Source organism: Erpetoichthys calabaricus, chromosome 14 (genome assembly GCF_900747795.2).
Source record: "Erpetoichthys calabaricus chromosome 14, fErpCal1.3, whole genome shotgun sequence".
NCBI lineage: Eukaryota > Metazoa > Chordata > Cladistia > Polypteriformes > Polypteridae > Erpetoichthys > Erpetoichthys calabaricus.
The window spans coordinates 8552853-8565943 of NC_041407.2; the positions used below are offsets into that span (position 1 = coordinate 8552853).

General features: G+C 43.2%; 1 protein-coding gene across 1 annotated transcript in view; it reads left to right on the plus strand.

The window, feature by feature from the left end:
• The window catches only part of ccdc57 (coiled-coil domain containing 57), a 92661-nt gene that overhangs the window by 13378 nt on the left and 66192 nt on the right, over nucleotides 1-13091 (plus strand). Inside the window, exons 2-3 of the mRNA XM_028819228.2 lie at nucleotides 1058-1472; nucleotides 6107-6215. Of these exons, the coding sequence (XP_028675061.1) occupies nucleotides 1072-1472; nucleotides 6107-6215 (510 nt within the window). The 5' untranslated portion in view covers nucleotides 1058-1071. The remainder of the gene's footprint in view (nucleotides 1-1057; nucleotides 1473-6106; nucleotides 6216-13091) is intronic.

The window sequence follows — 13091 nt, forward strand, 5'->3', positions numbered from 1 at the left end:
GCCAAAAGGCTCGGTACAATTTGTGTGTAAGCAGCAGGGTTTGGGGAAAAATATCACTCATGAATGAAAAAAGTAAAAATAATTTTCAGACTGTCCTTCTGTGCCGGCATCATACACAGCAGTTGAAATTTATGAGGCAATAACAAAAATAAACATAAACGTTATACCGATAATTTCTAGGAAGACAAACCGCTAATTTACGATGTATAAATTTGTTCCGTTATCAATCTGAATGCGTTCTTGCTCTGCGCAGAAAACATCGCCACCTATCACTTGTATACTACACTGGTTCCGGTTTTCGCAGCGTAATGATATTAAACTAATAATTAGAACACGGCTTATCAGTGTGTCTATACTACTGTATGTTCTTGTCTAGTTGATGCTTATGAATATGTGAAATATTACTGCTGTTTCTCTATATATGAATAAATCTATGCAAAATTTATCTTAGGAAATTAAAATGACGTATAGAGAAAAACTATTTAAATAGGTTAATATATTCAGATATGTTGGAGGGCGGCAAATTGAAGCCCCGCCCCGAGTGGCACAAACTCTAGCCACGCCACTGATTGGGACACACAGGTCCACCCTCTACATCCCATACGACGGTACCCATCACATTTGCAGATGATGGCACTGTCTTTTTTTCTTTTATTTTCTTGGTGAATTCAGGTGATGTCATTTCATGCTGTGATGTTTTTGTGTCGCCCACCTTCTTAGGGTACTGTCAGCCATGCACACTGAAGTCTAGGATTGATATCAGTCGCATGAATTTCCTTTTTAACTAGAAATTCAATCGCGGTGCGCTGATGGAACGATACATCAATGTCGACCATGTTGTCTAACATCTGTGTGGTCACATGATTTAAGCTAATGCTTCCATTAGCAAGTGAAGGGTGCGACAAGAGATGGTACTATCTGTCAAACAGCATTCATTCTTCTGTTTGCTGAATGCATGTGTAATGGGGCTTTGCTCATTAATTTCGGTCCATCTCTTGTACTTTAGAATTTTTAAGTTAAATATTACTAATGTGTTGCTTTGTTTGCTTGCTTGCAGTAACTTCTTAAACAATGCATCCTGTGGACACTGACCTCGACGCTCTCCTAGCCTCCAAAGAACAGGAGTGGAAGGAACTGCAGGCCCAGCGGACGCGCTTAATGGAGAAGGCCCTGCATGATGCCACTGGTCAGCTGAAGGAGGAGAGGGAGAAGTTTCGCCAGCTGAGCGAGGACTTCATGCACAATCTGCGAGTGCTGGAGGAGCGCGATCGGGACCTGGAATGTTACGATGCCACATTCGCTCGCCTGAAGTCCGTGGAGAGCATGAAGCAGGCCGAGTCGAGTGAGCTGCGCATCCAAGTTGATAAGCTGCAGGAGGCAGTGGTGACTGAGTCTCGGAAACGAGAAGAGCTGCAGCGTCAGTACCAGCAAAGGGTGAAAGAACATGCTCTGGAACTGGAAAAAATTCACGGGTATGTGCAGATTGAATGAATAGTTTTTCTTTGTGACCCAGTCTTGCCCTTCTTAGTGTCTTCTAGTTCATGACTACCATCAGATAGCTTGGGGGGGGTCACCCGGTCACCCCCCCCCCCTTTGAGAATCGTTGCAGGTAGTCATCTGTGGCAACCTATAGTGAGACACTTGGCAAACCATACACAACCCTTTCACATTAAATTAAACGGTGAGTCACAACCCTGCACGACCCAAAAGGTGGCAGCCCATAGTTTAAGAAACAATAGTATTGTGTAGTAAGAAACAGAAACAAAGATCAAGGGTTGGACCACCAATTCATGATCCCCGTATTTTGTTGTACACAAAAAAAAAAAAAAAAACAAAGTAGGTCACAAAAATACATCTTTATAGATGGGAGTCTCCAACCAAACTGGGGAAAGATGGCAGAAGGGGTGGTTCAGGTGACCCAAGCCTAGTAGTGACATCATGCGTCATTGGCCCATGATTCTCCATATCTGCAGATGAAAAGAGAGGAGAGCTGTTAGGAGGCAGCGCCAACCCACAACTCGGGGTGGAATTGCAACTTGACAAGCCCAAGGCATCCATGTATGACAATAGGGAGACTGAGTGTGTTTGTATTAATGGGAACAGCTGTGTGTGTGTGTGTGTGTGTTTCACTTTATATGTGGGTGGCGACGCACATGTATGTTTTTATTTCTGATCCAGAATTCCTCTACTGGCTGAGGTTCAAGTCTTTGTTTTATGTCTTCTTTATTGATATTTAATTCTTTTGTTTATATTAATACTAGCCATCTCCCGCAGCTCTGCCTGCGTATTAGTGAAACAGGACAAACTAAAAATCAATAATCAAACGGGTATCATTAGCTAACTGGAGGAAGGGTACACTCCAAAACGCAGAGGTAGAGCAACTCGAACGGAGGCTGGTGTGTGAGTGAGGAGGGCCCTGCCTGGCTCCCTACTCCTGATGTCACTCTTTCCCCTCCCCTCGGCCCGCAGCCTATGTCTAGGAATAACGTGAATAAATTACTCCTGCAATCGAACTATGATTCTTAGCGCGATGAGAGAAGTCGCAAAATCAACTGGAATGTTCAAGCAAATTATAGAAAAAAAAAAACCCGATCTAAATCTGTTAAGTAGTTCTCTCATTCGCTAGCTAAACGGATATAATGATAGGCCCCTAGGCTGGTGAGTGAGTGAGGAGGGCCCTGCTCCCATCCCGTAAGATGAAACGGGCACAAGTTTGTGTCAGCAGTGTATGAAGAACAAATGATAAGTAACGAAGAAGTTGTTTTGTAATCATGGTAGTCCACTTTACTCATTACTGTACAGGCTTGTACTGTTAGTTGATGAATTTTCCAGGCCTATAGTATAATATTGAATGATGAATGTTCTAGTACAATATGGAATAGTAATAAGTATAAGCACCACAAACCTGATATAGGTGTATTGAATGAATGCGTAATTGAATCAGAATGCGTAATTAGGCCTTGGGCTGTAGTCGAAATCGCCTTTCAGGCCTCTAGAGCTTTAATCGAAGTCGCCTTTCTCTTTGAATTTTTGTGGCCGTAAACCCGTGCGCCTGCCGCGATGTTGGGGTTGGATATCGGTCTCGTAAGGTTTTTCGGGCAGCCGGAGCGACAGGCCGGAAGTCATTCAGCTCACTAGGGCGTGATACCTTTGGGACTGGGGTGATGCAAGATGTTTTTCAAAGCCTCGGGACTCTCCCCTGTTCAGGCTCAGGTTGAAGATGCGCTGTAGAGGATTCCCCAGCTCCAACACACAGGCCTTCAGCAGTCGTGGCGATACTCCATCTGGACCCGCTGCTTTGCTGGCATGAAGTCTCCTCAGCTCTCTGCTTACCTGGGCTGCTGTAATTGTGGGTTGGGGTAAACTCTCACCTATGCAGGTATCCGCAGTAGGATGGGCGGAGGGTGCAGTACTCCGAGGTGAGAGTGGGTTAGGGTGGTCAAACCTGTTAAAGTTGTTCATCTGGTTTGCTCTCTCCACATCTCTCTTGATGGTGGCACCCCGCTTCGAGCTGCAGCCAGTGATGATCTTCATCCCATTCCACACTTCCTTCATGCTGTTATTCTGCAACTTCTGCTCCAGCTTTCTCCTGTACTGCTCCTTCGCCACCCTGATCTGGACTCGGAGTTCCTTCTGCACGTGCTTAAGCTCATGCTGATCACCACCTTTAAAAGCCCTTGTCTTCTGGTTCAAACGGCCCTTGATGTCACTTGTAATCCATGGCTTGTTGTTAGCATAGCAGCATACAGTTCTTACTGGAACTACAATGTCCATACAGAAGTTGATGTAGTCGGTAGTGCAGTCAACAACCTCCTCAATGTTCTCACTATGTGACCCCTGCAGGATATCCCAGTCTGTAGTTCCAAAGCATTCTCTCAGAGCCTTCTCTGCCTCAGGGGACCACTTCCTGAATGAGTGTGTGGTTGTAGGTAGGACCCTCGCTCTTGGTTTGTAGTGAGGCTGAAGCAGAACCAGGTTATGATCTGCTTTCCCAAGTGCAGGCAGTGGGGTGGCGTTGTATGCGTCTTTAACGTTTGCATACAGTAGGTCAATAGTCCTATTTCCCCGGGTGTTACAGTCCACATACTGGGAGAAGGCAGGTAATGTTTTGTCCAGCATTACATGGTTGAAGTCTCCAGCGATTAGCACTAGCGCCTCGGGGTGTTGTGTTTGTAATTTAGCCACATCAGAATGGATAATGTCACTCGCTATTTCCACTTCTGCCCGAGGAAGGATGTATACAATAACAACAATGAGGTGTCCAAACTCTCCAGGCAAGTAATAGGGACGCAGACTTACAGCCAACAGTTTGATGTCCCTGCAGCAAGTGGAGAATTAAATGTTAACACGACCAGAGTTGCACCACCTTGTATTGACATAGAGAGCGAGTCCAGCTCCTTTCCGCTTTCCGCAGGTATTTGCGTCTCTGTCCACTCTAACTGTGCTAAACCCGGCTAGTTCCACGTTAGCATCTGGGATGTTAGTTGTTAGCCATGTTTCACTAAAACATAACAAACTGCATTCTCTGTAGGTCCTGACATTTTTCACCAGTGCAGCCAGTTTGTCGATTTTTATTTGGTTGTGAGTTCACATTTCCCAGGATCACAGTAGGCGCCGAAGGTTTGTAGCGCCTCTTTCTCGCTAAACGCTTGGCTTTTATCTTAGCGCCGGCTCTGCTGCCACGATACCGTCTTCTTACCTCGTCAGGTAAATAGGGAACCACACCGGTGCGGGCATTTGTTCTCAGAGCTTGAAGTTGGCTAGTTGAATAGACGAGTCTCGGCGTGTAAAAATCCATGTCCAAGTAGTAAAAAGTGTCCTGGGAACGAGTCCACATAACAGAAAGTGATTGGAGTTAACAGTGAAATAGAGAAAAAGGTAGAAAAATAGTCATACACGGAGCTGCTGGAATAGCTGCCACTCGCGGCGGCGCCTGACTCCTCCATAGAGCATATTTGTATTATTGGTATGAAAAAGAGCTGTGGGCAAGGAATACAATTTTTTCAGGGGAAAAAAAGGGAATGTGGAACCACCAAAACCACTGGCTCAAATAAGTAAAAACCTTTACATTTAATTTTATCTGAATCAATTTAAAAGAATTCAGTAAACCAAAAGACTTCCAAAGAATATGAAATGTTTAAATTTAAAATTAACATATTAATGTATTCCAAAGAAAAGAACAAATGATAAAAAGGCAATCCAAATAAAGACAAAACTACATTTTTAATCAAAAATTCAAATTAGAAAACAGAGGGCAGTTTCATAATAAACCAAAGATTCAAATGAAAAGGATCAGGAAGGAAGCCCAAAAGCTAATGGTACAATAGAAGAACCGTGGCAGTCAGACGGTTTATATTGGTTTACTCAGGTCACCCAAAGGTCCTAATTGAGAAAGGTCTGAATGCAAATCTCCGGAGCTCCTCGATGTAGAAGCTCTGCGAAACATCCAGTCGGATCACACATTTGTGTCACAGGTTTACACGGTGGACGATCTGACACACCCCATTCAACACATGCCTACTCGATAGTCGTCATTATTCTTGAGCTAGAACCCCAGTCTTAACTGTAGTGTAAGGATGTGTTATGAGAACAAAGCGCAGGGGACGCCTTCAAAATGGGTGTTTTTGAGAAAGACGCCTAACATCACTGACGTGTAACGCAATGGATGCTTAATGTCATAGGATGTGTGCAATTTGCTTGTCTCCCAAGCGGAGGGGAGCTCTGGGGATCTGCAGCTAGACTCTGTTGGCCTAATTAACTGACGGTGGCAAAGGGACCAGAGGACAAATAAACACCGAAAACATGTAAACACAGGACAAAGCAGGGTGTGCGGGGGAAAAAAATACACAAGTTACAAACATGAACACCACTACAAAACAAGGACAGAAACGTAACATTTTTGGAATAATCAATTAACCTGACCTGCAGAGCTTTGGGGATGTGAGGGAAAACTGGAGTACCCAGAGGAAACCTCACACAGACACAGAGAACGTTCAGACTGCACAAGACAAAACAGGATTTGAACCCAAATTCATGAGGCAGCGGCACTAACCACTGTGCCAACTTGCTGACCCGTTTTCAGACTACCTAATTCTTGTATTGCCAGCATGAAGAATGGTGAGATTCAACAACGTCGTGAGGAATACGAGAAGCTGAAACGTGAGCTGGAGAGGAAGATTCATGAGGTGGAGGGAGAACTGGCACTTCAAAAACAGGTATGAGCCGCCGCTTGCTTTCAGAGGGTATTTAGGATAAATTAGCCATGTGCAATTAATTAAATAGTATTTGACTTCTTTTACCATACGTGCAGCTTCAGCATTTCTCATAAGCCTTTGCCCAGTTTTATCTTTTCAAACTTTGTGATATGATATTTGAAATGTTGTGTGGTCTGTGAATATTGGACACACACCCATGGATGATGCTTACCAACAAACACCTGGTGGTCCAGGCTTTACTAGAAATGGCTCTGTGGAAGTGCCCCTTTAGGATCAGTAAATGGACCAGGGACCTTTGCTAGTTCACACTAATTTACTGAGGTTTTATTTTATGGCTTGTCTATTGTCAGTTTGTTAGAGAAACCCAGCCCACCACTTGACTACACGCCCTGCATCAGTCAAGCAACTACTTCAGCCTATGACACAAAGTATTCAGACCCCTACACTTTCTGCACACTTTATTGTGTTGTAGATTTTGATTTAAATGGATCAGTTTGCCATTTTGCCCATCAATTGACACTCATTAACCCATAATGACAAAGTGAAAACATGTTTACAGAAAGGCTTGCAAATTTATTAAAAATCAAAAACTGATCTCTGCCATTCAAAGACATTTTCAGACCCTCAATTCAGTACTTTGTAGAAGCCAGTTTGCTAGCAATTTCAGCGTTGTGTATTCTTAGATATGTCTCTACAAGCTTTGCACAGCTGGGTTTGGGGAGTTTATCCCATTTTTCCTCGTAGATCCTTTCAGCCTCTGTTAGATTAGATGGGAAGCATCTATACAAAGTCATTTTCAGGTCCGTCTGCTGTGGCGGACGGCTGGAGGATGGAAGGACCGGCAGAGGAGCAGTACCTCCCCTGGAACATGAGAAGGCAGCCAACCTGGTGGATGTTGGAGCCACGGGAACAGATCTTGGAAGCTCAACCTTGTTGGGGACCCGTGGCCACCGCCAGGGGGTTCCTGGATGGTTCAGAAGCCATGGTATGCGGCACGTCCGCCACAAGTGCTGCTGGACCAGGAAGCAGGTACACCCAGAGTGCCTTCCGGCGCCCATGCAGCACTTCCGCTGCAGGAAGGTCATCAGGGAGCACCTGGAGCACATTCGGTGCATTATAAAAGGGGCCGCCTCCCTCCATTCAGGGAGCTGGAGTCGGGTGGAAGAGGACGGAGCTTGCAGGAGAGGTGTAGAGGCGGCAGAAGACTTAAGAGAAGTAAAAAGGACTGAGCCTTGTGAGTTGTTTATGGTGCATTGTGCTGTGTGCAGTGAAGAAACAAAATAAGCATGTGTGTTTGGACAGTGTCTGTCTGTAGCCGAGCTGGTCTTCTACACCACACATGTTCTATGGGTTTTAAGTCTGGGCTTTGGCAGAGCCGGTCAACAACAGTCTGAGACTTTTCCTGAAGCCACTCCAGCATTGTCTTGGCTGTATGCTTTGGGTCATTGTCATGCTGCAAGTGAACTATTGTCCCAGTCTGAGGTGGTGTGCACTCTGGAGCAGGTTTTGTTCAAGGACTTCGCTGTATTTGGCTGTATTCACCCTTCCCTCAATTCTGACCAATCTCCCTGTCCGTGTACCACCATAGTGTGATGCTGCCACTGCAGTGGTTCCCTGTAGGGATGGTATTAGGCAGATGAGGATCAGTGCCTAGTCTTCACAAGACATGGTGCTTAGAGTTCTCCTCATGGAGTACAATTTTTGTCTTCTCAGACCAAAGAATCTTTCTCTTCTGCTCAGAGTTCAAGCAGTCAGTCATATCCCTTTTACTCAAGAGTGGCTTTAGTCTAACCATTCTACCATAAATGCCTGATTGATGGAGTGCTGAGTACTACAATGGTCGTCCTTCTGACAGGCTTTTCTATCTCAGCAGAGGATGTCAGAAGCTCTTTTAGAGTGACCATTGAGTCCACGGTCACCTTCCTAACTAAGGTCGTTCTTGCCTGGTTACTCAGCTTGGATGAACAGGTAACTCTAAAAAGAGTCCTGGTGATTTTAAACTTCTTCCATTTTCAAATTATTGAGGCCACTGAGCTTCTGGAAACACTTTTAAGCTTAACAAGTGGTTTTATCCACTATGCCCTAATCTGTGCATCCCCACAATTTGATAGTGGAGGACTACAGTGATTTCCTTGGACTTTGTGGCTTAGTTTTTGTCCTGCAGTGTAAATTGTGGGCCTTCTGTACACGTGTGCCTTTTCGAAATTAGAACACTCTAGACGAGAACAGGCCATTCAGCCCAAGAAATCTCGCCAATCCTATCCACTTATTTCTTCCAAAAAAAAACATCGTCGAGTTTTGAAAGTCCATAACGTCTTACTGTCTACCACACTACTTGGTCGCTTATGCCAAGTGTCCATCCTTCTTTGTGTAAAGAAAAACTTCCTAATGTTTCTGCAAAATTTACCCTTAACAGTTTCCAACTGTGTCCCCATGTTCTTAATGAACTTATTTTAAAATAACAGTCTCGATCCACTGGACTGATTCCCTTCATAATTTTAAACACTTCAATCAGGTCACCTCTTAATCTTCTTTTGCTTAAACTGTAAAGGCTCAGCTCTTTTAATCTTTCCTCATAATTCAACCCCTGTAGCCCTGGAATCAGCCTAGTCGCTCTTCTCCGGACCATTTCTAGTACTGCTATGTCCTTTTTGTAGCCTGGAGACCAAAACTGCGCACAGGACTCCAGATGAGGCCTCACCAGTGCATTATAAAGGTTGAGCAGAACCTCCTGTGACTTGTACTCCACACATCAAGGCCCTATATAACCTGACATTCTGTTAGCCTTCTTAATGGCTTATGAACACTGTCGGGAAGTCGATAGCTTAGAGTCCACTATGACTTCTCATATGGTGTGCTCTCGATTTTCCGACCGCCCATTATGTTTTCAAACCTAACATTTTTACTTCCTATGTGTAATTCTTTACATTTACTGACATTAAATTTCATCTGCCACAAATCTGCCCAAGCCTGTAAGCTATCCAAGTCCTTCTATAATGATATAACGGACTCCAAATTATCTGCTAATCCACTTATCTTGGTATCATCTGCAAACTTAACCAGATTGTTACATATATTCCTATCTAAATCATTTATTTATATATATATATATATATATATATATATATATATATATATATATATATATATATATATATATAATATTGAAAATAGCAGCGGCCCTAGCACTGACCCCTGCTGGTCACCACTCTTAACATCGGCCAATTCTGATTTGGTTCCTCGCTCCATCACCCTCTGCTTCCTGTGTCTGAGCCAATTCTGCACCCATCTAAAAACATCACCCTGAACTCACATGTGTCACCTTATCAAATGCTTTCTGAAAGTCAAGATAAATAATATCATAAAGATGATGATGACCAATCAATTCAGTTTGACACAGGTGGACTCCAAAGAAGAAATGAAGCAAACGGGAGCCACCTGAGCACAATTTGGGGTCGGAGTAGTTAAAGAAATGACAGATTTCAATTTTTGATTTGTAATAAATTTGCAAACTTCTCTGAAAACATGTAATCACGATGTCATGATGTAGATCGATGGACAAAAATGACAGATTTCTACATTTGAAATTAAATATACAACACATTAAAGTGGGCAGAAAGTGAAGGTGTTTGAAGACTTTCTGAACCCACTGTATGCGAAACTCTCAATATCAACATAGACCCAGTTGGGTGACCTGCTCTCTGTGACCAACAGCATGTTGAGTAAAAGACGTCAGGGGAAGAGCAGAGTCTGTCAGGCCGAAAGCAAGGAGTGGAGCAGGCAGAAAATATTCGGGCAGACCACACTATTACATGGGATCTGTTTCACTAAAAAAGTAATAACTTTGCCTTGATATACAAACTTGCCATGGGAAGTTCTAAAAGAGCTGAGCCTTTACAGTTTAAGCAAAAGAAGATTAAGAGGTGACATGATTGAAGTGTTTAAATTATGAAGGGAATTAGTACAGTGGATCGAGACTGTTATTTTAAAATGAGTTCATCGAGAACACGGGGACACAGTTGGAAACTTGTTCAGGGTAAATTTCGCACAAACATTAATAAGTTTTTCTTTACACAAAGAACGATAGACACTTGGAATAAGGGACCAAGTAGTGTGGTAGACAGTAAGACGTTAGGGACTTTCAAAACTCGACTTGATGTTTTTTTTGGAAGAAATAAGTGGACAGGACTGGCGAGCTTTGATGGGCTGAATGGCCTGTTCTCCTCTATAGTGTTCTAAATTGCTGACTTTATAGTGAGCCATGTCATTAAAAACATTTATTTCATTTGAAGCCAAGATTTCAGAATGTCATTCGAGTTTTTTGCAGGACCCAATCTCTAATGTGCGCTCTCTAGTGGCTATTTTTATTAGTGCACTTTTGAAAAGCAATAGCCTTGTGAAACTCCATTGCAAATGACTTCTGGTTCAGATATTTGATTGCTGGAATCCCATAGGTGAGACCCGAGACCATCTGGGGCATTCAAGCTCTGGGACTGACCCAGCTGGAATCTCACTGCCACAGCCAGATTTAGAAACAAATGGTATTATGACTACATGGGAAAGGACGCCATTAAAGGTTAGGTGAGTTGGGACTCTATCTCCTTAACCTCTCTCTAGGGTCCTGGTTAATCCTTTGCCTGCCCTGCTGAGAATGTTTCACTTGCGTTCAAGGCTGGCGGAGAGATGATTTGGTCTGCATTAAGATATGGTGAATGCAGGGACAGTCTAGTCTGTAAGTGAAGCTGGTGATTCATGTGAGTCTCAAAGTCTAAAGTCAGGAAATTTAAAGTTCCACCTTGCTGCTGAGGGTGAGAGCTGCCTGTATCTGCTGTGGTCTTGTATCTACTTTAGGGGGTGGAATTTCAGGCCTCCATATGTTTCCAGCAAGCCAGAAAGAGGAGAACGTGTTAAAATCTCAAACCACACACAAAGTAATGGTGTGCTAAATTTAATAGCAGCAGGACCTTTGAAAAGGTCACAGTTTATTTATGACAGGAACAAGTCTAAATATTATTGTAACAGCATTTTCAGCGTGCAGGTAATTTACACAGTTTTTTTTTTTATGTTGGATTGAAGGTCCTCCATCTGTCCCTCACTTTGAAGCCGTGATGTGTTGTGTGCTCAACTAACCAGCAGGTGAAGGAGACCCAAGCCCTGACCACATATACATACCCTTTGTCCAGCCCCTGGTGGTCTGATCCTTGCTTTATTTGGCCTTCCTCCTCTTCACTCCTATATTGTGCCCAGCCTACTGTTCATCCATTTACTGAACTAATTCAGTTTCAGTGTCACAGGGAGGTGGAGCCTATCTTGGCAGCACTGGGGGATGCTAAGAAAGCACCAGTCCAGTGCAGCGTACTACTGGCATTTCATTCAGAAAACGTGCTCCACTTCTGAAACATATGCTTGCATTCGCACAAGTCTGAATTGACGAATGGCACATCCAAAAGTGAAACTAAAGGAGTTAATTGGCTGGGAAATTATGGGCTCATAGTCTACAGAGGTGGCCTCCACATCTTTATGACCACATGGTATGATGGGCATAGCCATATTGTGGCGATCTGACATCCTGGGTGTGTGGTAATTTGGTATTCCCAGACAGAATTCACTGTCTTAATCTTCTTTATTTATCTGGTTTGTACAATGCTATATACTGTATACACTGCTGTTCTTTATTATATTCTGTAAGTGCCTTGAGCATGGGAAAGGCGCTATATAAATAAAATGTATTATTATTTTGGAGACTATATAAGATGATCTGGAGGTGCAGTTTGTATGTACTGTACTTTGAAGAAGGCAGACTCTGATAATTTGACATTAAACATTTTACTTTTCTCTAAGCATTTTTGTCCATCTCTGCTTGGGCTTTACACACGATTTTCCTTTGGTTTTTATTGATCATTTTTTTGTTGTTTAGTTCTCTCACTTTTTTTCTTTGTTTCAGTGTGTGACCTTTTCATTTTTCAGCTCAGTCCTCTGTTATGCCAGTGCTTGCTTAGGAGCCAGTGACCACCTTAAGCTGATGTCACATTACATTTACATTTATTGGCTTAGCAGACGCTTTAACCCAAAACAACTTACAAAAGAGATCAACATAATCGAGTAACATTAGTGTGGTGTTACAGGACAAGGGTACAAAATTGATTTCTACAAGTGAGGAGCTCAAAACAACACATAAGTGAGTTACACTTCCCAGATTTACAAAACCTAACAGCTAATATCAGTTAGAGAGAAATTCACCAAACGAGAGCCTTCAAACTCTTATGAAGCACACTGAGGGAGTCAGAGTTTCAACTCTTTCCACCAGCCATGAGCTACCAATAAAAAGAGCCTGGACTGAGATTTGAATTTTGTAACTTCTAGTCGTTGGGCTGGCACCCTGTCCAGGGTTTGTTCCTTGTCTTATGCCCTATGCTTGCTGAGATAGGCTCCAGCAACCCTGATCCAGGACTAAGTGGGTTTAGAGAATGAGTGAGTGACTGACTGACCAATTGTTGGGTGTGTCAAACTTTCAAACTGAAGTTGTTGACCTTGTTGCTATGTCAATTTAAATGACTGAAGAATTGCTGGCCATGTCACATTTGGTGACTCTGTGCCTACTTTCCAGCACAGTTGTGCTCACCACTCTTTTTGTGACATGCGATAACGTGCTACCTGACAGAGCTGGAGCTATACAAAGGTTTAGCAGGTATGAAAAGTTCATCCACAATTTCGGCACTTTTATTCTTTTTATTTTTCCCATTCTGTCAGGGTACATAAAACACGAGACATCAGACAGACGATTGCCCCTTCTGTTTGTGATGTCCAAAACCCCCTGTTCCTTATTCTTCATTGCATTATATGTATTGTACTTCCAGATGAGCATTCATTGGTTGT